At 36.7% G+C, this 23211-nt stretch overlaps 1 protein-coding gene across 19 annotated transcripts in view; it reads right to left on the reverse strand.

Moving 5' to 3' along the window:
• PTPRT (protein tyrosine phosphatase receptor type T) overlaps positions 1-23211 on the reverse strand; it is a 713818-nt gene that overhangs the window by 108237 nt on the left and 582370 nt on the right. For 8 of the 19 annotated variants that reach the window (XM_060772259.2, XM_060772256.2, XM_060772252.2 and 5 more), the window contains one exon: positions 9593-9622. The exons of 6 other annotated variants lie outside the window; for them this stretch is intronic. In XM_060772259.2, the coding sequence (XP_060628242.2) occupies positions 9593-9622 (30 nt within the window). The remainder of the gene's footprint in view (positions 1-9592; positions 9623-23211) is intronic. 5 more of the 19 variants (XM_060772257.2, XM_060772253.2, XM_060772255.2 and 2 more) reach the window with 1 other exon arrangement.

Consider the following 23211-nt stretch of genomic DNA (forward strand, 5'->3'; position numbering starts at 1 on the left):
CCAGAGACAAGGATTTCTCAGTTTGACAAGGACAACTGTGATACATTAGTATACAATTGAAGTTAGAACATTACTGGATTTTCCCATCCTTTGAGTGAAAACAGTGACAAATTCTAGTTTAAGATTCTGAAGTTACAGTATGCATATTTTGTACAACACTATGGATGCACAGTTTGCCATTGCTCTTTGTTATTTTGCATCTTATTACTCTCCGTGCTCTCTAGTTTTATGTTACCCAAGCATTAATATCCTATAGCAAAACATTATCTGCTGAAGATTCTGGAAATGAAAAGAAAGAATCATGAAGAATTCCTGATGCATTAGTTCCACTTCAGGAATAGTACTAGGTAATTCAGAACTGCCAAATTCCCACTGAGAAATTTGGATGAAGCATTTTGGATAATTCAAAAAAGAGGTGACAAGTTGGTATATGATGAAAGAATTCTACACAAGCACACACAAGTCAGGCGGAGTTATTCTAAGCAACTCGCATTCAGAGGAATTTAGTTCCTGATTATTTTACTAAATTTTGATAGAAAAGGTCATCATAGTAGTTTACCCCTATCAAACGTATTAGTGTTACAGCTTCAGTTACAATGCTGGAGGTACACCAATGATATAGCTTCCCATGTTTCTGGAGATATCGTTACTTATTGTCACTGTGTAATATCTGTGTGTAAGCCTTCCTTCCTTAACAAAAAAGTCATCTAATTGAAGTCAAAAGTTAGTATAGTTGACTGTTTCCAACCAAAATATGTATTAACAAATATAATATTACAAATTTTAAAATAGGACAACACTCCTGAGAACTTCAGTGTTATTACTAACGGTCAAAATGCATCACAATTCCTAGAACTTGAAGTAGTTCACACAAAATGTCCAGTTGACTTTCATCTGAAGTCTGATTTTAAACATTTTTAGTCTTCATTCCCCATTTACTTCACTACTTCTGTCCACATGATTTTGAGCAATCGTATCCTTCTGAATTGGCTAACAAAATCCATGAATTGCTTGACAGCAGACAATCACCAAATATTTCATTGACAAATGCTAACCTAAAGAAAAGGAAACATTGTGAGCCCTACAGACTGCTGAGTGAAACAACTTTTTATACCACTGAGCTGCTGAACTTACTGACTGAAAGGTTGGCAGTTTGATTCCGGGGAGCGGGGTGAGCTCCTGCTGTTAGCCACAGCTTCTACCAACCTAGCAGTTCAAAAACATGCAAATGTGAGTAGATCAATAGGTACCGCTTCTGTGGGAAGGTAACAGCACTCCATGCAGTCAAGCTGGTCACATGACCTTGGAGGCATCTATGGACAATGCTAACTCTTCAGTTTAGAAATGGAGATGAGCACCACTTCCCTTTATTGGACATGACTTAAAGATTGTAAATAAAGGCAAAAATTCCTTATTAAATTAAGCTTAAATTATTCCTGGTTATGAGTAGCTGGATACTCTATGCTTCAATGTCTTTCAAATTATGATATAATGAAGAGATGGATGTGGCAAGTATAGCTTGCTTTTCGGGATGTGAACAATACTATTTTGATTTTGTATGCTTCATTAAGAATAGAACACTTGGGTTGAAAGGCACATCTGCAGCTAAGCAGTTCCAAGAGATCCTGTTGACTTGTAGATGACACAAGGGATCCTGAAATACTGGCTTGATGTGTTTGAAGATTAGCCAAAGGTCACAGCTAATTTTTCAAGGAAAATGTTTAAATCTGTTTGGAAACATGGATAATAACCAATATATTTGACATTTCAAGAAGACAGGAACTGGAAAAACCTGCATGGAGAAAGTTGTGCAAGGCATTACTTTAAAGCAGGGGTTCTCAAACTGTGCTCCCCAGATGTTTTGGACTTCAGCTCCAACCATTCCTAACAACTAATAAGCTGGCTGGGATTTCTGGGAGCTGAATTCCAAAACACTTGGAGGATAACAGTTTGAAAAACACTACTTTAAAGCATACTGTGTTCCTCCCTGGAAATACTCTTCTAGCCTAAGCATGGTAAGAAGAGTAAGTGAACATTTCAACAAAGGTATATAATGTTGAACAGTTTTGCCAAGTCTCAGGATGATAGTTAAAGCCTAAGAAACTACTATGCCTCCACCTCCCCAGAGTCAAGAAGGGGTACAAATATTTGAAATAAATAATAATGAATAAATATGTTTTCCAAGACTTGCATGCAACAAGACAAATCTCAGAATGAAGCAGCGACAGAGGAGAAAGTTTAAGTGTGAAGTGGTTCTAAAGCCTGGGCATTTTCTCCATTCATTCTTAGCTGGTGCTAGGACTCACAGCCCAGTACATGGTTCTGCTTGTACAAAGTAAATGTATCAAAATTAGGAAGTGATAGGATAGTAAAGGGAGCTGGTCAATATGTGTATTAGGAGCAAGGCAGGGAGTGGGATGCCAGCATTACCACTTTTTATTGTCCTGACACAATGGAAACCTTCCCATACAATCTTTAGAGGAGTCCTGGCAGGATGTGATAAATAGGAGTATGGCAGCAACTGAAAGATTTCCCAGTATGACTGTGGGTTGCCAATTTCCTGGTAGACATACTGTATCCAGATTCTCATCCCCTTTATTTTTATTATTATTGTTATATCCCATCTCTTCCTCTGCACCTTTGGGATCATATCCACAATCAGCTTCCCCAATTCCCTTCCCTGCCTCTACTGTAACATCACAAAAAGCTTCACTTCTATAATTTCACAAGGACATGTTCCATGGGAATTCACAAGGACCAATTCAAAATCCTGAATCTCAGGGCAGGATTGATGCTGACCTAGCTACCTGAATAAAGAATTTCTATATATATGTTTTTACCTATAAAAATACTTTAGTATAAGATTTTCTTTTATTTAACTGAAGGCAATTTTAGACGGTATTATGTTGGGTTCATCCATGTTGCACTTTGGCAGATGATAAATGGTCAGCTGATCATAGTGTGGACTTAAGTTAGCATCCTCATCATGCTGCATTTCCTCAAGTATTCTAATGTTAAATCTAACATACTTACACAAAGCCAGAAATGATGCCAGTGCGTTTTTATAGAGGTAGGATGCTATTAGTGCTAGAAAAAGAGTAAACTGATGCTATATTGATATTTTTCTATACCATCCCTCATCCAAATTGTGGCTATTGAAATAATGTTTTTTATATATGGAAATTAGCATACAAAGTAGATGCTCCCTCCTACACATTCTCCACTAATACAGAGGAAGGTAAAATATAATAGGTTAAACTCCACTTGTTTCCCTATCTACAGGAAATGTCAAACAATTAATTTGTGCTTTTCAAGATTTTAGAAGCACAGCAAGGGTAGATAAAATAATCAAAAAGGTTAAAACATCAAACATGCTAGACCTTGAGTTCTAAGCTGCCAGTGTGTTGAGCTATCTTGTGAATGACAGAGGCTTTTACCTTAAAATGTTTCCCTTCCACAAATAAGGCAATTGAAACACTATCTCTGAAGTCCTGACAATTTATATCAGTGACAACTCCTATTCTCTTCTCAGACCAGCTTCCTATAAATATAACAAGGGGAACTTCCAGGGGAAAGTGGTTTTTATCACATTAGTGCCAACCTCTTACACAGATCACAGACCATGTGAAACTGACAGAAAGATCACCAATCAGTTACCAGAAGCTGAGAAGTGTATACATGCACATAAGGCAATGAGCAGTTCCCAGGTCCACTCCCCTTGTTGGTAAGGATAGAGAGAGAGAAACATTAAGTGTTGCATTCCAACAAGTTGAAAGATGGTTCAACACTTTTTCTCTTCACTAAGCAACAACCATCTGCAAGACACAGAGACACACTTGGCCAGATTTTGGACCTTTTAAAATATTTCTTCTCTCTACTTTTTATTTTCATACCATCATGCCTAAATAAAATATAAGCTCTTTTATAATTATTTAGTGGTCTTACAAAAGGGTATTAACCAGCTCAGATGTATATGTTTATCTCCTGTTTACATGAAAAGGACCATGCCAAAAGAGTTACTGAATGCTACTGAAGCAGATGTAACCAAACTATCTGGACAGAAATGTAATATCAAACTAACAACCTCATCACTTGGCATCCAGGAAAAAAGAGGGAGCAGTGGGGCAAATGTGTCACCCCATACACAGCTCCACTTGCCAGTTCTTTCCCCATCTCACCTCCTGTGTTGAGAGGGAAGTGTTGTACAACACTTTCCTCCCAGTTGGAGGAGGGGCTTCCACAGGAAGTTCTCCTACGTTGTCTGATGGAAAACATGCCCATAAGTCCTCTAGCAGGAGTGGAAGTGTTGTAGGATGCTTCCCAAGGTAAATGCGATGGGGTGGTAAGGGAAATTAGTGTGGTGGAAAAGACAGAATAAAGTAAACTTGCGTGTGTTGAGTTAAAACATCCCTTGCTCAGAAGAGTATTTTAGAATAATTTGTTGGGCCCAGTATATCATACTGAAGATGAAAGAAGTTTGTTTTCTGTTGGTCCAGAGACTAGGACACAGGGAAAAGGATTCAAAGTACTGGAAAAGAGATTCTACTAAACATTAAGAACAACTTCCTGATAGTAAGAATTGTTGCTACACACAGCAGTGGTCGAGGTTTTTAAACAGAGTCTGCATGGCCATCTGTTGAAAGTGCTTTGATTGTGGGAGTCTTTTCATTTACACACAGCAGATGGTTAAGTTGAATTTATTGTGATTTCTTCCAACTCTCTGATTCTATCGGATTGCTGGTTGCTGCTAACATGCTGAGCCAAGGCCCATCCAAACAGGTCCTGTCTGGGTTTTTACTGGGGGTATTCAAATGATGAATTAATTAAATACCTCATTAGAGCTGGATCTTCCAGAAAGGCCCAGATGCAATGTGGTATTGGGTCTGTGGAGACTGACTCCTGGTAGTCTTTGGGGTGAATACCCTTATGCTATAAAGAATGTTTTGGGCTCCTGGATCCCAAAAGTCCAGGATCCAACTCATCCCTCAGCCCCCAAAACAACCCTTAAAAGTAAAGAAAACTTACCTGGACAGGCTACCATTAAAGTCCTCTTTTCATTCTCCTGGTGCAAGGAAATGATGTGCCAAGAGATGAGGGGCGAGGCGTATCCTGGCCCCTGATGTGAGGAAATGACAGGCCCCATATCCTGGCCTGTCATTTCCTCACATCAGGAGGATTCCAGAAAGACCTTAATTGCAGCCAGGTAAGTTTTCTTTACTTTTAAGGGTTGTTTTGGGGGGCTTTGGGGTGGCTGCATGCCATCCCGATTGTTATTAGGATGGCATGTAGCCACCCTATCTGAGAAAGTTTGGATTTTGGTTGGCCTGTGAAGACAGAAACGTGTGCCAAAGTGTGTTTTAAAAACTCACTTTGGCACACATTTCTGGCCTGTCTGGAAGCTTCCCTAGTTTGATATAGTAGTCAGAGCATTGGACTCCTTGACTAGAGAGACATGGGTTCAAAAATATATCAGTAAAGCTCTTAAACCACTGAAACTCTTAAACTAATCTTAAACCATTCATTTGGTATTAGTTTAGCCTATTTATTCGGGGAGGGGGGTCCGATGAGGAAGCAAGCCATGTTGAATTTTTTGAAGGACAGCCAGAATAAATTATTGTTCCTCTTCATTTTGAAAATATAAAAGTATTCACACTGAGACTCACAGATAATTCAAATATTGAGAACACCTTATGTCACATTTTTAGGTACATGTCCTTAAGATAAAAAAATTAGGTTAACTAAAAGTGCTGAATGTTGAAGGTGGCAGAGAATAAAGCTGAATAAATATATTCAAGGTGTATGTGTGTGGCTGGATAGGAATAGATGGATAGACCTCAGATTTGCTATTTTGTATTTTGTCTTTTTCCAACATATACTGACCTCTTTCCTGACCTAGACTGATATTCTAATGTGTTGCTGTCATCCACTTTCATAGTCTGCTGGGAATCTATCTCATTGGACTTGTGTCAGAATAAAGATGCACAGCATTATGCTAGATATAGAAAAAGCTCCTTGGAACTTTCCTAATGCAATTGACAGTCAATGTGAGATCTTGGCAACTTTACTGACAGTAGAAACTTGATGACATGGACAGAGTGAAGAGAAGGCAACCAGAAAGACACAGCTCCAGCTTGTTTTTGTTGTTGTTGTGTGCTCTGACATAATTCCTGATGTATGGAGACCATAAAGTGAACCTACCTTAAGGTTTTATTGGCAAAATTTGTTCAGAGGGGGTTTGTCCTAGCCTTCTTTTGAAACTGAGTGTGTGACTTGCCTAAAGCCACCCACTGAATTTCCATGGCCACACAAGAATTTAAATTCTCATCTTCCAAGTCCAACACTGAAGCCAGTTCACCATGTTGGCTTTCTGAGAACATTATACTAGCTCTTTAAATAATGAGTATTATGAAAGACAGAGCACCATACTTACTGGATTGTCTCCTCAAAAATACAATTAAATATGATTATATTTATTCTCCTATACTTCCCAGAATACAGGAGGAAATAAAGCATGTAAATGATGTCATTTGCCAAAATTTTAAGTATAAATTCTACTTCAATTACTTCTTTTAAGAACAACTCCATCCATGACCTTATGTATGAGAATACAGTGGGAAATCAAATATACAGTATTTCCTGCACAAAGCCAACTCTCTGCACTAGGTGTTAAGTGTGCAGCGAGTGAGCCAGAAAAAGGTACCTGAGGACTCATCTTGAAGCTGCAGAAGTTTTCAAGAATATTAGACAAAACAGAATTTATTGTCAGAGAAAAAAGAAAAAAGAACCTGGCACAGAAATGCAGGAACAACAGAAAATTAGAGGCAGTCCCCAAGTTACAAACATCTGACTTACAAATGACTCATAGTTAAGAATGGGGGTGAGACTACAGGAAATGAGAGAAATCAACCCCCTGGAAGGGAAATTAACTTCTGGAAGAATTATCATGGAGAAAAGATGTCTCCATTGAAGTTTTATCACCAATCATTGTTTCCACAACAAGCCATATTTTCAAAATCCAGTTATCACAAATAACAGAAAGTATGGTGAAATCTTCTTAACAGGGGCACAGACAACAAAACAAACAACACAGGGGAGTTAACCTTTCCCTATGCCACTCAAAGCTAATATATTTATATAATAGATTTTTACTGGAGTTCCACTTTAAAAATTACCTCTTTTGACTTACATACAAATTCAGTTTCCAGACAAACACACAAAACCTATCTTGTTTGTAACTTGGGGACTGCCTGTAATACAAAAGTGCAATATTAACACTAAAACTGACAGACAATACAAGGCCTCTGCATTATTCTGGGTTATGATCTAAACTAAAATCAGTTTACCTTGTCTTAAGAAGAATTGGGTCTTGTGTGCCTTTATGGAGGACATACTGGGAAATCTACTTAACTCTGTCTCAAGTCCCAACATGTTAGCAAGTGCCAGCAATAGCTTAGAACTGACATAAAATTATGCACTGCTTCTAGATCACATTACTTTCATTCAAATTATCCATTATTTAACTTACATTCCATATATTTCATCATAACCATAATGCAATTTAACCTGGACTTAATCTTATTGTTACAGATTAAGTGTCAATTTGGTATTATATTTTGCAAAATATAAGCTTCTGAAACCTAGATGTTCTATGAATTATAAAGCAGAATTATTAGTAAATATTAAAAGCATAATAGAAAATCTCAAGCATTTTATGAACATACTTTGAATTGAGAGAGACCTAATACACATAAAATATCTCAATTGCTTTCTTAAAAATGCTTTAAGAGTGTGTTGTCGAAGGCTTTCATGGCTGGAATCACAACCCAGCTTTAAAAGTGTTTCATAACTCCAAAAACCACACACATATGATGAAATATGATGAAATAGGCTCTTGCTGTCCCTACCACAAGCTAGGGAAAGCATTGAAAGGAATACATTTTTGGAGTGAGATCCCACAGAAAAACTGGGAATTTTCCCTCCTGATTCAATTACAATCTGAGGAAAATAATATGTATATGAAGCCTGATTTCTCTTTTTATGAAATCTTGATGAGTTGCTGAAGCTCATACCCAAATTTGAGTTCAGAGATGCAGCATTATTTCTATTGCTGGTCAATTGACATAATGTTAACCCGATAGGCTAAGGTTCGTGCACCATCCATGGCTGAGAAATATAGTAAATCTTCTGCCTACCTAACTCAGTGATTCTTGTCTTGCATGTCTGCTTAATAACCCAGAAATCACATTTCCTCAGAATATAGGTGTGCTTACAATATAATATAAAATGCAGTTAATGTTTGTAGATGGAAGCTTATGACATTTCTAGAGCAGCATGGAAATAACCATAGATGTAGTGGTATCCATGTGAAGAATTAAAACAGTTTATGGCTACAATACTATACATGATTACTGTAATAACTAGTTACACAGACATTTTCTATTAGATAATTAACTCCTTTGAAACAGACTACTTTCCTGAAAAATAAAATTCAGACAGCCTTCAGGTGCTAATCTGTTAAGAGTCATATGTAGACACACTTCACAACAACTCATAGATTTCTACAAACATGACTTGAGCAACACCACTGCTACTACCAGGAACCATTTGATATTGATGATTTTTAGACTCTAGAATCATCTGATACTGAAAGAGTTCAAGTTGTATTGAAAAATCTAGTAATAGTGAAGTTGTAGTTCCTATATACAGTAATTCACACAACTACCACAATCCATTATCTTACTAGATGCAATTTCAATCAATTTTAAAATATTTTTAAAATTCCAAATACAGTGTCTATCAACACCTGATGGGTATTTCTTGCAGTGTACACTACTACCTCTCATTTATCATATTCCAAATAACCCCAGATATAGGCAAAAACAAGACAGAAGAGAGAATTTTTAAAGGAATTTCCTACCACCTTTTTCTCTTCCCTAACTTATACACCTCACTATCAAAATCTGTGTGGGCAGCAGTGGTATATGGTTTGCATTTGAGCACACTTCCATCTTACAGATCCTATTAGCATCTATATTTAATGCAGGGAATCCTAAATATGGCTCTTCCACATATTACATCCATTTAATAGCACAGTTTCTCAAAATATCATCCCAAGCCTCTTCCATTTTAAAAGTGTTCAGTAATAGCAGACAAAAAAATAGATGGATAAGGAAAAAAAGGGTGGCAGGGAAGCAAGATTTGCAGTAAACTCTTGAGTTGTTTCAGTGAGCAAGAGTGCCTCAAATATTTACCATATTTGGTAAATATGCTATTTCCTGAAGGAAATGGAGCACTGCTGTGTTAACTTAGTGTTTTATCTGCTTAGCTACTAAACAAAGTGATCACACTGAATATCTATATTTAGTCCTAAAGTGGAGGTGAAATATTTGTAGGGTATCATTTATGGAAATACCAGCTAGTCAGGGTGTTTTAAATGCCAATTATTTCAAAACCCAAACCGAGAAGTGGGAAAAAAATAAATAAAATTAAAAGTACTGTGTTAAAAAAACAAACAAAAAGAAATGAAAAAAACACCCCTACAACTCCAATGAGCATGCTCGAGAAAAAAAATTATATCCAGCTAGGTACTTACAAGTAATAGGAGTAGGAATATGCATTTCTTCTAATTATGCAGTCAGATGAAGAAAATGTCCAAAAGTGGGGAAGAAGGAAAAAAGCATGATTAGACTTTATATCATTTACTTTCTGACTGAAACGAACACAGCATTGCACTGCTTTTTTTTACTAATCAATTTGCATTTACTTCCTAGACATTTCTGAGCACTGTTCTTTAGTTTGTTAGCTAATTTTTTTTAGAATAAGAATTCCTGGTTTCCACAATAATATTTGTCACTTATGTATTGCAAGTTTCTGGCTTTTTAATTCCTCAGGAATTTGTACCTATCCACTGTTAAAGAGTAATTTAATGTATTAATAAAAGAATAGGGATGGAAATAACATTGCTTTTCATTTCCAGGCTTATAAAAGACGTTTCTAAAGCTCAGAACAACACAACAGTGAATTTTTTGTGAATTTTCTTCTTCTGATATCTGCATATCTCAAAGTGTTCTGAGGAATTATTCAATGCAGAAATACAATAGTTTTTCTGTGAATTTTGTTATTATTGTTTTGCAAAGAAAAATGGTTCCTGTGCAGGGAACAAAGTATTTTGCATAGAAAATGGTGTTTCCTATAAAACCTGCATTTTGTGCATACAATTCATTTTATAGAAATAATCTAAAGAAAGATCTAAAAACTTGGCTTTCCCGATGTGCTTTTGGAGAGTGACCATATGTTTCATTCTTTGATGCTTTACCTTCAGTGTTGTCCTCATTTTGCACTCCCTCCCCCACCTTATTGAAGGCCTAACTCCACTGTTCCGTCCCCTACGAGCTTCTCCTTCATAAATATACCTGTTCACTGCTATCTCATCCAGAGTTTTATCATTTTATGTTATGGATTTGGCCTGCCCACTGTGTTTGATTTTTCATTATGTTATTTTGCACTATTTATTCCATTGTGATATTAATTTTTCTTGATTTGCATTTTATTTTGCTGTAATGTATCATTGGGCTTGGCTTCATGCAAGCAGTCCCAAATTCCCTTTGTAGGAGATGGTGGCGGGGTATAAATAAAGATTAGTATTATTATTATTATATAGCATTTTGGCATATAATTCCACAAAACACAGATATGTAAATACAAGGAGAATTCGGAGGGAAATAATTATTTTCCTTGCACCAGGAAGAAAAGTATGGAAATTGCCTGGTCTTATACATGAGAATAATTATCTGGTCTTGTATGTGAAAATTTACATTCCTTTGTAGGACATATAGAAACAACTATAAAAACGATAGAAGGGTTAACTGAATACCATCCGATTACTGAGCTAAAGTTCATTAGCAAACATTTTTAGGCTTCTGAAGGGACCAATTAAGTTGGGCTTGAAGGTAATGCATTATAAATAACACTAATCTTTGTACTTTGGGAACATTTTCTGGCCTTTTTAACTTAGTTTTATTTTTAAAAGGTAAATTATATCACAGCATATATTATTTAAATTATTTGACAAAGAATATTAAAACCATTTAATATACATGTTAGATATACATATAACATTATGTTTAGAAACACATCTAAAATACATTTAAATAAAGAGAAAAATGGCCTTAAAACACATTCTAAATAACTTAAAGGGAAAGGGGAACTTTAAAATACATTCTAAAATACTTTACAGATAAATCATATATACATATAATATGCCTTTTAAAACATTTTAAACTGTATGTACATAACTAAAGAACAATGCATTAATACAAAGGAATGCATACTGGACTAAGTTGGTACACTTGGCCTCCAAACTCTCTCACAACTCAATATCATTTAGGAATTTCAAAAGAAAAAAAAGTAACAAGTAATAGAATTAGTAATGCAATCCAAATTATTTTTACAAAACTCATCACTAATGACAAATTAGTTTTGGGGCTATACAGTATGACCCACAGAGGACATGTTCTTGGATGTACCATGGAAACTGCAGATAATACAATTGAAATGGATGACCTTTGATGGAAACATACCATAGAATCAAACTGTAGGATAACATAAAAAGTGCCTAGATAGAACACTTATCTAGCATTTCTAGTAAGCCCGTGTAACTCTCTGGTCAATGTTCAGAGTTAGCATGCCATAGAATCATGATGAAAGACCTATAAAATGTCTAGAGCAGTGGTTCTTAACCTGTGGGTCCCCAGATGTTTTGGCCTTCAACTCCCAGAAATCTTAATAAACTTGATAAACTGGCTGGGATTTCTGGGAGTGGTAGGCCAAAACATCTGGGGACCCACAGGTTGAGAACCACTGGTCTGGAGAGAACATGATTTTTCAGATGTGCATGAAGGAAACTGCAGGTACTGGACCCGCTGATATAGAATGAGATACTGTAGAGTGAGATACATAATAAATTATTTTGTAAAAAGCAAACCTTGTTACAAAGTTTAGCAAAAGGTCTCCTTGCTGGCCCTTTCCCCCCCTTGTTTGTAGTCCTGTCTGCAGCCTTATTTGCTTTCCCGGGTGCGGTGAAGCACCATTTTCCCCATCTCTTATCCCCAAGGGTCCAGATTAAGGCAAGAAAGCACTGCCCCTATTATATAGTCAAACCTCATTGCAATGTATGCATTTTTAAAAATTATATTTGAAGCCAGATCCATGGTATGACAATGTCTGTTTTCATATTGAGATCTTGCAACTAAAACAAACAAACAAAGGAATGATGATACTTCTAAATTGCTATCAACCCAATTGGTGTAAGTGCTTTGCTTCTATTTTTAATGTTATTCCAAAAATCAACAAGAGGGAGACCAGCATGAACAATGTAGTCAATGATGTGGGTGCGTGGGGACATTCTGATTCAATCCGGATAAATAAAGGTAGAAAATTAATTTCTTGTTTTATATTTTCTGGTAACAGAAATACTTCTGAATATAAAAATTTAATGTAAACATTATTCATGTACCATAAAATATTTGTACACTATGAGTACTTTGGTTTAGAATAATTTATTGGAAAGAATATGAAATTTTAATCATACCAAAAATTATTAGGAATAACTAGATGCACACATTTTAATCTGTGTAATGTATGCATTTAAAAATATCTTTGTAAGAAATGAAATTAACCCAGGAAGTAGATTTATATGCATAATGATTAAACATACATAAACACCATGTACAAGTTCATACAGTATTCCACTGATATATGGACTACTTTGAGCACTGAGTTACAATAAAATATTAGTATATAAGTGTCCCAAACTGTGAAAGAAAATGGTTCTGCACAGGCACACCCGTTTGTAAACTGGGGAACATGATTTACTAGTCCTTTCTTCTCTCCCAACTGTGTAACAGAACTACACATCCACAACCCTAGCATCTGTGTGAGTATACTGTTGGGCTACAGACAAAGAATAAGCATTCCTGTTTCTAAAATATTATTTACCATTACATGAGTAAATATTTATTTTATTAACAGTCTCCTGTTCAAAATATGCAGGCCTGGACCCTACTAGTAGTCTAAAACAGACTGAAACCCACTGAATCAACTACTGAATTCTGAGTTAATATATTTAAATCCCTTCGGTGAATGGGTCTGTTGTAATAATGGCTGTCAATATGATTTAGTCCACATTCTCCTGCCTATTCACACACAGATCTCTCTACAGAAGTGATAGAAAAATTGAAATTGTCATGCTGTCTTGGGGGAGATAGTCCCAAAGCTATGTCTAAGGAACAATACCTCGTGGAACAAATTCTATCCTGACAAATGTGACATTACATTACCGTCACAGAAAACAGAAAAGGGTACAATGAGAAGCAACAAATTTCAGCATAACATATAAGTTCTTGAATTTATTTTTCTAAATTTTCTCATCCATGAAGGAAGAGAAAACATGCTGTTCTTTAAAAGATACAGCAACAAATGTGGATTTCACTGGCTAATATATATATGTATATATATAATCAACAAACTAATTGCCTTATATTAGCTGTATATTAACAAGATTAGCTCTGGAGAATACTCAATTAGGCATTTCAATTTATCAATTGTTTCATGGGTTCACTCTACCTTGTGTCATCTTCCTCCCATATTCTGGTTTAGCTAGGAGAACTTTGATCACTAATTGTAAAAAGATTGACCGCCAATCCCATTTCTTCTTCTTCCTTCTCCCTGGCTGCTCAGATGCCTTTGCTGATGTCAGCATAGGTGCCCAAGCTCTGTAGCTATCTGCCACAGGGATGGGGATGATATGGATCCAACCTATTAGTTTTTCCCTGTGCTGCTGAGAACAAGGAAAGAGGGGTGGCAGTGCTGATCCTTATGGATGACAGACTGGTTCACTTTAATGCTGCTCACACTGTCTGCACTCTGTCTGAAGTGCTGGGTTGCTCCAGAACTTTGGGAAAATTCTGGAGCATTCCCCAAATTTGCTTAATGTTGGGTTAACTAGGTTCAGCTTGGTTAAGGACCAGAAGTCTCTGGATGCCATTTGGATATCCAGGACCAACTTCTGGTCCACTCTGGATTTTAGGGTTAGTGTAGACTTGCACCAAGAGAACACAATTTTCACACTTCATTAAGTATGAACATCTATCACATTGCTAAGGGACAAAGTTATTTATTTATTTTTATTTGTCGTGTCAGGACAACCAGTCAAATTATATTACATTGGCATTATATTATATAACCCTGTCCCTGTAATGTAACAGGGACAGAGTTATATAGTGGATATAGAAACAAAACACTTTGTATCACTCACAGACATGCTATTAAAAAGAGACCAGAAATTATGTAGAATTATGTCTGATCTTTGCAGAATGCTATAAGTACTCTGTACTTTGGCATCAGTTGTTAACACATTGCTTCCAAAAACTTTCCCAAAATACCAACCAAATGAAGTTGCAGGAATAATATACATATCAAGATAGAAATGGGGGAAATTCCACCAAGCAGATTAAGTAAATTGTACAGGAAATTGTATAAAAAAGTAATACTCTTCCATCTTCCTATCATTAGATGTAAGTCTCTATTCTATACAATCCTATTTTACTTAACAGATTAAGGACCTTACCATATGACTCATTTTCAGTGTCATAGGATACTTCTGTCCCAGTTGAACCACTGAGCCCCACACCATCCATCACACATTGTAGCCTCACTTTTGGTGGGGCTCTCTGGCTTAACTGGGGCACAGGCATCCCATGACCAGCAAGACGGGAGCCTCCCTGTGTTCCATTAGGAACAATGAGGCTGGCATGGGGGGAAGCTGCACAGCAACGCTTCCCCACATTTGATAGGAAACATCACTGCCAGCAAGGCTGGGTGCAGGGCGCCAGAATTGTCTTGCTGTTTCTCTACAGAGGCTGGCAAATTGGAATGCAGGATCTCAGCAACGTGATGAGGTCCTAATATAATTTACAAGAAGGCTGCTGCATGTTTCCCCTCGCATAGAATTTCCCTGTCAGCCCTGCCTGTTGGGACAATTAGAGTAGAAGAATGCCATGATGTATCTTACGCAAGCTGTGTTGGCTTCCTTAACCTCATTGCTGAAACCCAGGCTCCCTTGAAGGAGAAAAGGAAAGAGTCCCAGGAATGGAAAGGGGACCCTCATAAGTTCCCCATTGCCTCCAATGGGCTGGATCTAGCTGTATTTTTTGGCTGCGGAACAAAAACAGTTTTCTGGCTAGCCACCTGTTTTTGGGAGGCATGTGAAAATGGAAATGTGAATCCAACTAGCAGAAATGGATCAAGGTTCAGCCAAAATGCACAAGCCTACTGGACACACAACACTCTCTACTGGAAGAAATCACTATTTGGTGTTCTGCTCAGCCAAAAAGTAGAAAAGGGATGGATGTTGGTCATCTACTGGATTAGGTTATACTCTTCCTACTCTTCCTAAAAGCATAAGCCTTGATCTGGGGCCCCTGGTTGCTACAATTTCTATAATGCTTTTGCACTTAGGTTAGTGTGGCAATTGTACCCATTCCCAGGGACCTGGTCCTAGTGACACATACGTCTCAGCCTGTTTGGACTGTAACTGACTCTATGTGGGATATCTTTGAAGAATCTTTGGAAAATTCAGCTGGTACAAACATTACAGATGGATTGCTAATTGGGTCTGATTACAAGGAACCTACAAGAGTCCTTGTAAACAAAGGCTGAACTAGTTTTTCTTTATCTTTTTGTACACTATCCAAATTTCCAGTTATTGCATAGTAAATCCTATACAGTTTGAGCCCAGGCTCTCCTCATACGAGTTTGTGTAGGCCCTGAAATCTCCAAGAAAGGCCTGACCACTTTCACAGGTCTGGCTTGAAAATCTTCATGAGAGTGTTCTCAGTGGCTGACTCTAGGCTCTGAAAGAAGAAAGTTGTAATTGCTTCTTCATTGTCTTCTATCAGTAGGCTATGACTGCTGCATTTTAACAGGGTTTTGAGAATGGAATATTTTAAAAGAAAAGATTTTAAATAGAGTACTGCATTGTTCTAACTGTATTTTTCTAAATGACATTGTATTATTTTGGACTGGATGGTTCCTGTGATCTTTTCCAACTCTATGATGGTATGAATTTCATGGTACATTTTATATTGTTCTGATATTTTAAAACTACTATATTAAATTTATTTTAGTTTGTAAACTGTCTTAAGTACTGCGAAATATTTTTTTTGGAGAAATACGAAGTATAGATGATGATGGTGATAATTATGATGGTGATATGTATTCAAGCCCATACTAGAGACAAAGTTGATACTAGAGACAAAGTTGAAGTACTTTGGCCACATCATGAGGAGATAGCAAAGCCTAGAGAAGACAATTATGCTGGGGAAAGTGGAAGGTAAAAGGAAGAGGGGCCGACCAAGGGCAAGATGGATGGATGGCATCCTTGAAGTGACTGGACTGACCTTGAAGGAGCTGGGGGTGGTGACGGCCGACAGGGAGCTCTGGCGTGGGCTGGTCCATGAGGTCACGAAGAGTCGGAGACGACTGAACGAATGAACAACAACAACATGTATTCAAAATGGAGCATATACAATGTGGATGGATAGCAATGGCTCCAACTTTAATAGTCTATCAAAGGTAATAATCTGTGTTTTACTAATCTACTTGCCACATAATATCAACAGTTTACCGTCCTTCTCTTTGCATGACGCTTGTTGAGTTATAGCATTATCATGAATTTTGTAGGGTTTTTAAAATGAAGGAATAATCATGGGTGATTTTGCCAAGTTAGGCTGCAGCACTTGATATTCATCAGCAGTCTCCCATCCAAGTCCTAACCAGGGCCAACTCTATTCTGCCTCCAAGATCAGGCAGTATTTGTACTTTTATTACTTCACTACTATTGTTGTGAGAATGGATGTTTTCTAATGACTGAGAGTATGCAATTTTACAGATAGCAAGATTTTATAGGATAATAACTGGCAAGCACAGGCAATCACCCTAATGGACATGCATGATGTAGAGTGCTATTAGGAGGACTGAACAGAATGTAACAGATTGTAGGAGATAAATGAGGCATTTCCCTGAATAGAACTATTGCTCCATGTAACAAGCACTTGGATGGGCCATCACACTAAAACGTGTGTGTGTGTTGCTAATTTTTCCATAGAGGCTGCTATGTCAATGGGCCAAATTTGCTATGTTAAGACAACAGAATTGGAAATTTGGGTATTCTAAATATTGTCCTTTCCACCAGTAATGGTGCTACAGTTTCACTCATAGCCTCTTCAGTATGGGATTATAAGGCTGAAATTCTGGCATGTCCCACTTCTGTCCCAGGCAAAATGGAATACTGATATATAGAATTATAATTTCAAGCAGTGAAGTTTTCAGTGTTAATAAAATCCAGATCCACATAAATGTTACAGTCTTGCCTGTCTTATTCCTTCCTATTCCTAAATCAATGTGAAATTTGACATTCAAATGCTTTATTTTTACATTCAGCTATTACAGGAGGAGACAGTATTCTTGAATATTTTGGATAAATTAATTTTACTAAGTTATTAAGCAATAACAAGGAAATTAAGAATGTCTTGGGTCTTTTTTACGGGGAGATCCCTCTTCCTGGGCTTGAAAAGCTTGTATAACTATTATTTTCTTTGTATTGGCAGCATACATACAGATACCTCAAAACAAGAAAACCAAAAGTACAATTGCTTTCCTTAAATGATGTGTTCAAAGACAAAAGAGTATCTCCTTCTGCTCTTCTGTCAAGGTTATCATCTAAATTATGTTATTATTTTTTCTAGGTACAGCTGTTTTTCCATTCTGGCATTTCTGCAGTACAGGTGTATCAAATGTTAGCTTTTGTTGTTCTTTGTGGCTAATACAGATTGGAACATTCCCTGAGGGTTGTTTTTTTCCAACTGCACATAAAATGTCCTATTGAAAAATGTCCCAAAACTTGTAAAATGAAAAACAAGAACTGCATATGAATCTGTTATCTTTGATAAGCATCACCTCATCATGCAGCTTGTTGGATTAAAAAAATGTGACTGCATAATAAGGTCAATAATTTATTTTCAAGTACATATGAATAGGATTGTACTGTTTTATGTTAGAGCTAGGGTTAGCATAAGTGCAATGATTTAACAGTTCTTCAGCTTTTCTCTTGACCTTTTCTAAGATGTAATCAGCTCACATAAATTATAGATCAGCTTATATATTCTGTAACTTTACTTACTTTCCTTGATCTCTGTTCATATAGACATTTGGCTTTTCCATGCATTTAAATGTGTGCACACAATAACTATTTGGTTGTTTAATATTTCCTCTTATTTAATTTTTGTGTGATCTAATGCATTTTCTCTGAAAGACACATTCTCCTGCCTACTCTTCCTCAGGGAATATATGTTTCACAAGCAAAAGGAATAAGCTCCAGCTGTTCACAGTTTGTCAAGTTTAGGTCTGCATACAAACAGAGCAGACAGCATCCAGTGAAACTTAAAATTATTCTGGGACCTAATGAGATCCTGAGTGGCTTCATATCAAGCCAGTCAATGCTTTGACAGTAAATGAGGCAATGTGGAGACTTTTATTTTACTTGATTATTATTAGACCATGGAGTCAAAAGAGAGCAAGAGGGAAACATAACAAGGAATTAGTTCATAAAATGATATTTATTAGGGCTGGGCGGTTTCGTTTCGTTAATTCGTAATTCGTTAATAATTCGTTAATTTTTTCAATTACAAAATGATAACGAACCATTCTGGAGCAATTATTAAAAAAAACGAATTTTCAAAAACGTTTTGTAAATGCTTCGTATTTTGATATTGTATTCGTTTCGTTATTGTTTTGAGGTCATTTCGTTATTATTTCCGCATGTCTGGGCCAGTTTTATGGTTTAATTAGTGAAAAAAAATTATAATATCACACCAACAGTCAACAACAGAGGGAGAGGGAAGCTTCAGAAGGTTTTGGAGGTTTTTTAGCGTATTTCGCGGTCGCGTCCGCCATTAACGAATCAATTCGTTATTGTTTCGGAAATCGATTCGTTAATTTTTTACCATTTACGAAATTTCGTAAATATTGAACTTTTTAAAAGGAAAATTTTGTAATTATTTTAAATATCGAAACAAAAAAAACCCCCAAATACAAATCGATTTTAGAAACAAATTTTTCCGTTGTTACCCAGGCCTAATATCTATCTATAGTATTTATCTATCTATCACTGAACATATATAAGGGAATAATCTGATTTGCCTAATTTTTCTCCCAGTCATTCTCTAGGAGAGATATGGAACAATAAGGAAGATACAACAGACAAAATATGTGTGTGTTTTGGTTTTATCATGGGCAGAAAATCTCCCTTGTGGTCTTTTCTTACTTTTGAATAAGAATATGACCAGAATAATTTTCCATAATGCCAAAAAACACATTTCAGGATTCCTCAATTCTATAATGACAAACCTTTGAATCAGGGTGATTTACATAAGTAGAGATTTTGCACACCCAGTATTCTATTGCATGTAATAAAGAATTGATAGGTGGACTGGGGAGTTGGGTCATATCACTTCCCAGAGCTTGGGTACTGTTAGTTGCTCAGTGAAACAGTATTATGTAGGTACAACCACATCAATACTCAGCTGAGAGCAATTGTTAATACAGTGTATAGCTTTAGTTATTATTTAAGTTTCACTTGTTATTAGGTTCACTTGCTCAATTTGCTTTCCTCAGAGCAATTGAGTCAGGAACAGGGGCAGCCTTTACTTTGCCTTGCCCTTCAGTGCATCAGTTGTGGATTTCCTCTAAATGCAATCAGTATCTTTCAAGAAAATAGATTCCTGAGTATTGTCGAAGGCTTTAATGGCTGGAATCACTGGGTTGTTGTAGGTTTTTTTGGGCTGTATGGCCATGTTCTAGAAGCATTCTCTCCTGACATTTCGTCTGTATCTGTGGCAAGCATCCTCACAACCTCTGAGGATGATTACCACAGATGCAGGTGAAATGTCAGGAGAATGCTTCTAGAACATGGCCATACAGCCCAAAAAACTACAACAATCCAATAGGTTCCTGCTTCACATTAGTTAGCAGCCTCACTTACTAACCTGGGAGGAAGAGGACAGCCATGACAGGACTGTAGACAATGCGCAATAAGAATATGCAATTCATTTCTTCCAAATCTGACCAGAAGTATTTATATAGACCAGCATCCTAGCTGGAAATTGTTCCTAATGCCTACTTCTTCTGGGATCTTGCAAAGTTACACTTACGAAGAATGAATATGGTGAAGCTATCCATAACTGATGACTGAATAATATCTTGGGCTCCATCATACCACACTATTCAGTTATGAGTACTAGCTTTACCTTGTCATTATAGTCACAGCTTTTATATATACATTTTACATGTTACTTGGATCTATTTTCAAGTTCTGTTGCAGAGATAGTTTGGGAACTGAGTTAGTAGGTGTGTTCTCAACCTCTTCAAGCATTGACTAGATCATTAAGTCACATGAATGGGGGCTGATTCATGCCACAAAAACCATTGGTGTACCTTCATTGACAGAGCTATTCTTTAACACAGGATATTCTGGACTGAAATTTAGATGCTAAAAATTCCATCTTCCTGATGAGAGACTATGACAACTAAAAAACCAGTCAAAATTTAGCTAAAGCTGAAATGCAGTGTTTAAATCATATAAATTGCAGCATGAACTTGCTGTTTCAAAAGGAACTCAAAAGTTAAGTCTTACTTAACAGTTAAGTCTTACTGCAAGTGTATTTATCTAAAACATGCCAATAACAGAGAGATATTTAGTAGTCAATCATCCTCCTTGAGACATGAATTCCTATATTGGCAACAGGGTCAAATCAGAGGATTTTCTGATTTCTCAAGCATGTGAAAAGTTCCCACAACTTTTTTATGTTTCCAGCACAACACAAACTACCTTGTTTTGGAGAACTGAGCAAGAATTTGGAAAACTCTTTACAATCAAAATTCAGGGCTTTTTTTTTAACTACATGCAGAAAACTGCAGTTTCCTAAAGGAAAGGGGGCTCCTCGTTTGTTTACATTGTTCTTAATTATTTCCTTAGTTGAAGTACAGAAATTCAAAGCTAAATTACACATGTTATTCCTACAAACACAACATAGTGAAATATTCAACATCACCAGTGCAGTTCTGCCAGTGTGAAAATTACACAACCCAAATATTACACAGCAGAAAAGGAAACCCAAATCAACTGAAGCTGCAGCCACAGTTTTCCATTTAAAAAGCCAAAATTTGTGCATAACATTTCGCAAAATCAACAATTTTGTTTTTAAATTGAAAACAGGAATATTTACAACAAAAACTATGAGGTTGTGATGTGCTTTTGATTTTCAGCAACATTTATGTTGTGCAATAATGCTGTGTATTACATGTAAAATCAATTTGCACAAGACACACATGTGGCTTCTTGAATGCAGTTTTTTCTATACCAAAGCTGTGAAGTTTCCTGACTTTGAACATGTATCAAAACTATGGGATGAAAAACTACTTCATTATTGTCAACACCTTCCAGGATGTAAAAAGCGAATTACCAACCCCATTCTACATATATTTGGCTTTCAGTGACTTGCCCTTCCAGTGATGAGCACCATTTGGTTTGATCAGTGGACTAACAAATAGAGCACAAGCACAGGAAAGAGATAACTGACATAGATGGTGTAATGAATCCCTTACCTTGGCAAGCTAGCTTAGGCCTAGGAGAGTGGGCCTGGAGAAGCCAAGGAATCCATTTTAGAGAAGGGAGACAGGGAGACGCCATCTTAGGTTAGGTTTGCCTTAAGGAGGCATGTTCTAGTCTTGAAGGGAAAGTTAGACCACTAGGATTGGTTAGAACAATGGGGGGGGGGGGGGGGAGAGCCTAAGTGATCTGAAGGAAAAAGCAACTTTTAAAACTTTTGCTTGAGTTCTCAGATTGCCAGTTGAGAGTTTCGAGTTGGAGCTTGGAAAGGGTGTTAGTGAGAACAGTTTGGCATTTTGAAGAAGGACTTTGGGTCAGTCTTTTGTTTAGTATTCAGGATAACTATAGAGAAATATAGCCAGAATACTGTGGGGAGCAGCACCCCATTAGTGGTCTGTTCTTTTCCTTAAGGAAGGCTAGTTCAGGTTTTGGCTAGTTTCCTAAGGGGGATTTTTGTGGGAGTTACTTTCAGATATTCATTTCCTGAAGTAATGTTCTGTGTGGAAACCCAGAAGTTTTTAAGATCTCTTCTCAAACGTAACCACAAGCTTTGTATGCCAGATTTTTACTGGCATACAAAACTGGCATACTCAGGGCAGCTTAATGGTTTCATCAAAATTCATATTAACTAGCACATTCATTAATGACCACTGTAGAGTGAGTGGGTCACCATTTCATAGGGTTTACTCATGGTCCAGAAAAAAAACTATGGGGATTTCTATTATGTTAACAGGGAATCTCATAAGAAATTAAAATATTTGCATTACTGTTTACTATTGCTGTTTTTAGCAGTAAAATCAGCAGTTAACTATGAATACAAGTTCTCCAAGACTACCTGTTATTAATAGCCTCTTGTAATCTCATGTCTATGGCTCCACTGACCAAGCACATCCACTTGTGTTTTAGTTTCTCTGTATGTACTGATTTATAAATTGACCTTACATATAAGTCAAGGGCAGGTTTTAGCAGCAAAATTATGGATTTTTATATGATCCGTGTGTAATATAAATGAGGGTTATTCTGCAAAGAGATGAAAGCACCAATGTCATCTTGGGGGCAGTTTCTCTCCCCAACACTGCAATTTCTCCATTTATATTTTTGAAAAAGGCCAGATGAATGAGAGAATAGAGGGGGTTTAGGTTCTCCTGGGACAGACTATGTCTTGTCTGTCTCCTGGGACAGACTATTATTTATTTATTATTTAGGGCATTTATATCTTGTCCTATCTCACCTTTTCAGAGGGACTCAGGGCTGCTAACAACCGGCACAGCATAGTGCTCACAATAAGCAAAGCATAAATATACATAATATAATAAAAACAGCATAAAACAATATAAAAACATTAAATATAATGCCGACTATGCTCTTTGCCACTCTACTCAGAGAAAGGGAAAAGTTATTGCTTGACAAGAGTTAAGTTATAGTATTCACACTGACCCATGGATAAGTCTTTTGGGCAGATTTTTTGACTAAACATAGATTTATAC

This window comes from Anolis sagrei, chromosome 4, assembly GCF_037176765.1.
Source record: "Anolis sagrei isolate rAnoSag1 chromosome 4, rAnoSag1.mat, whole genome shotgun sequence".
Lineage (NCBI taxonomy): Eukaryota > Metazoa > Chordata > Lepidosauria > Squamata > Dactyloidae > Anolis > Anolis sagrei.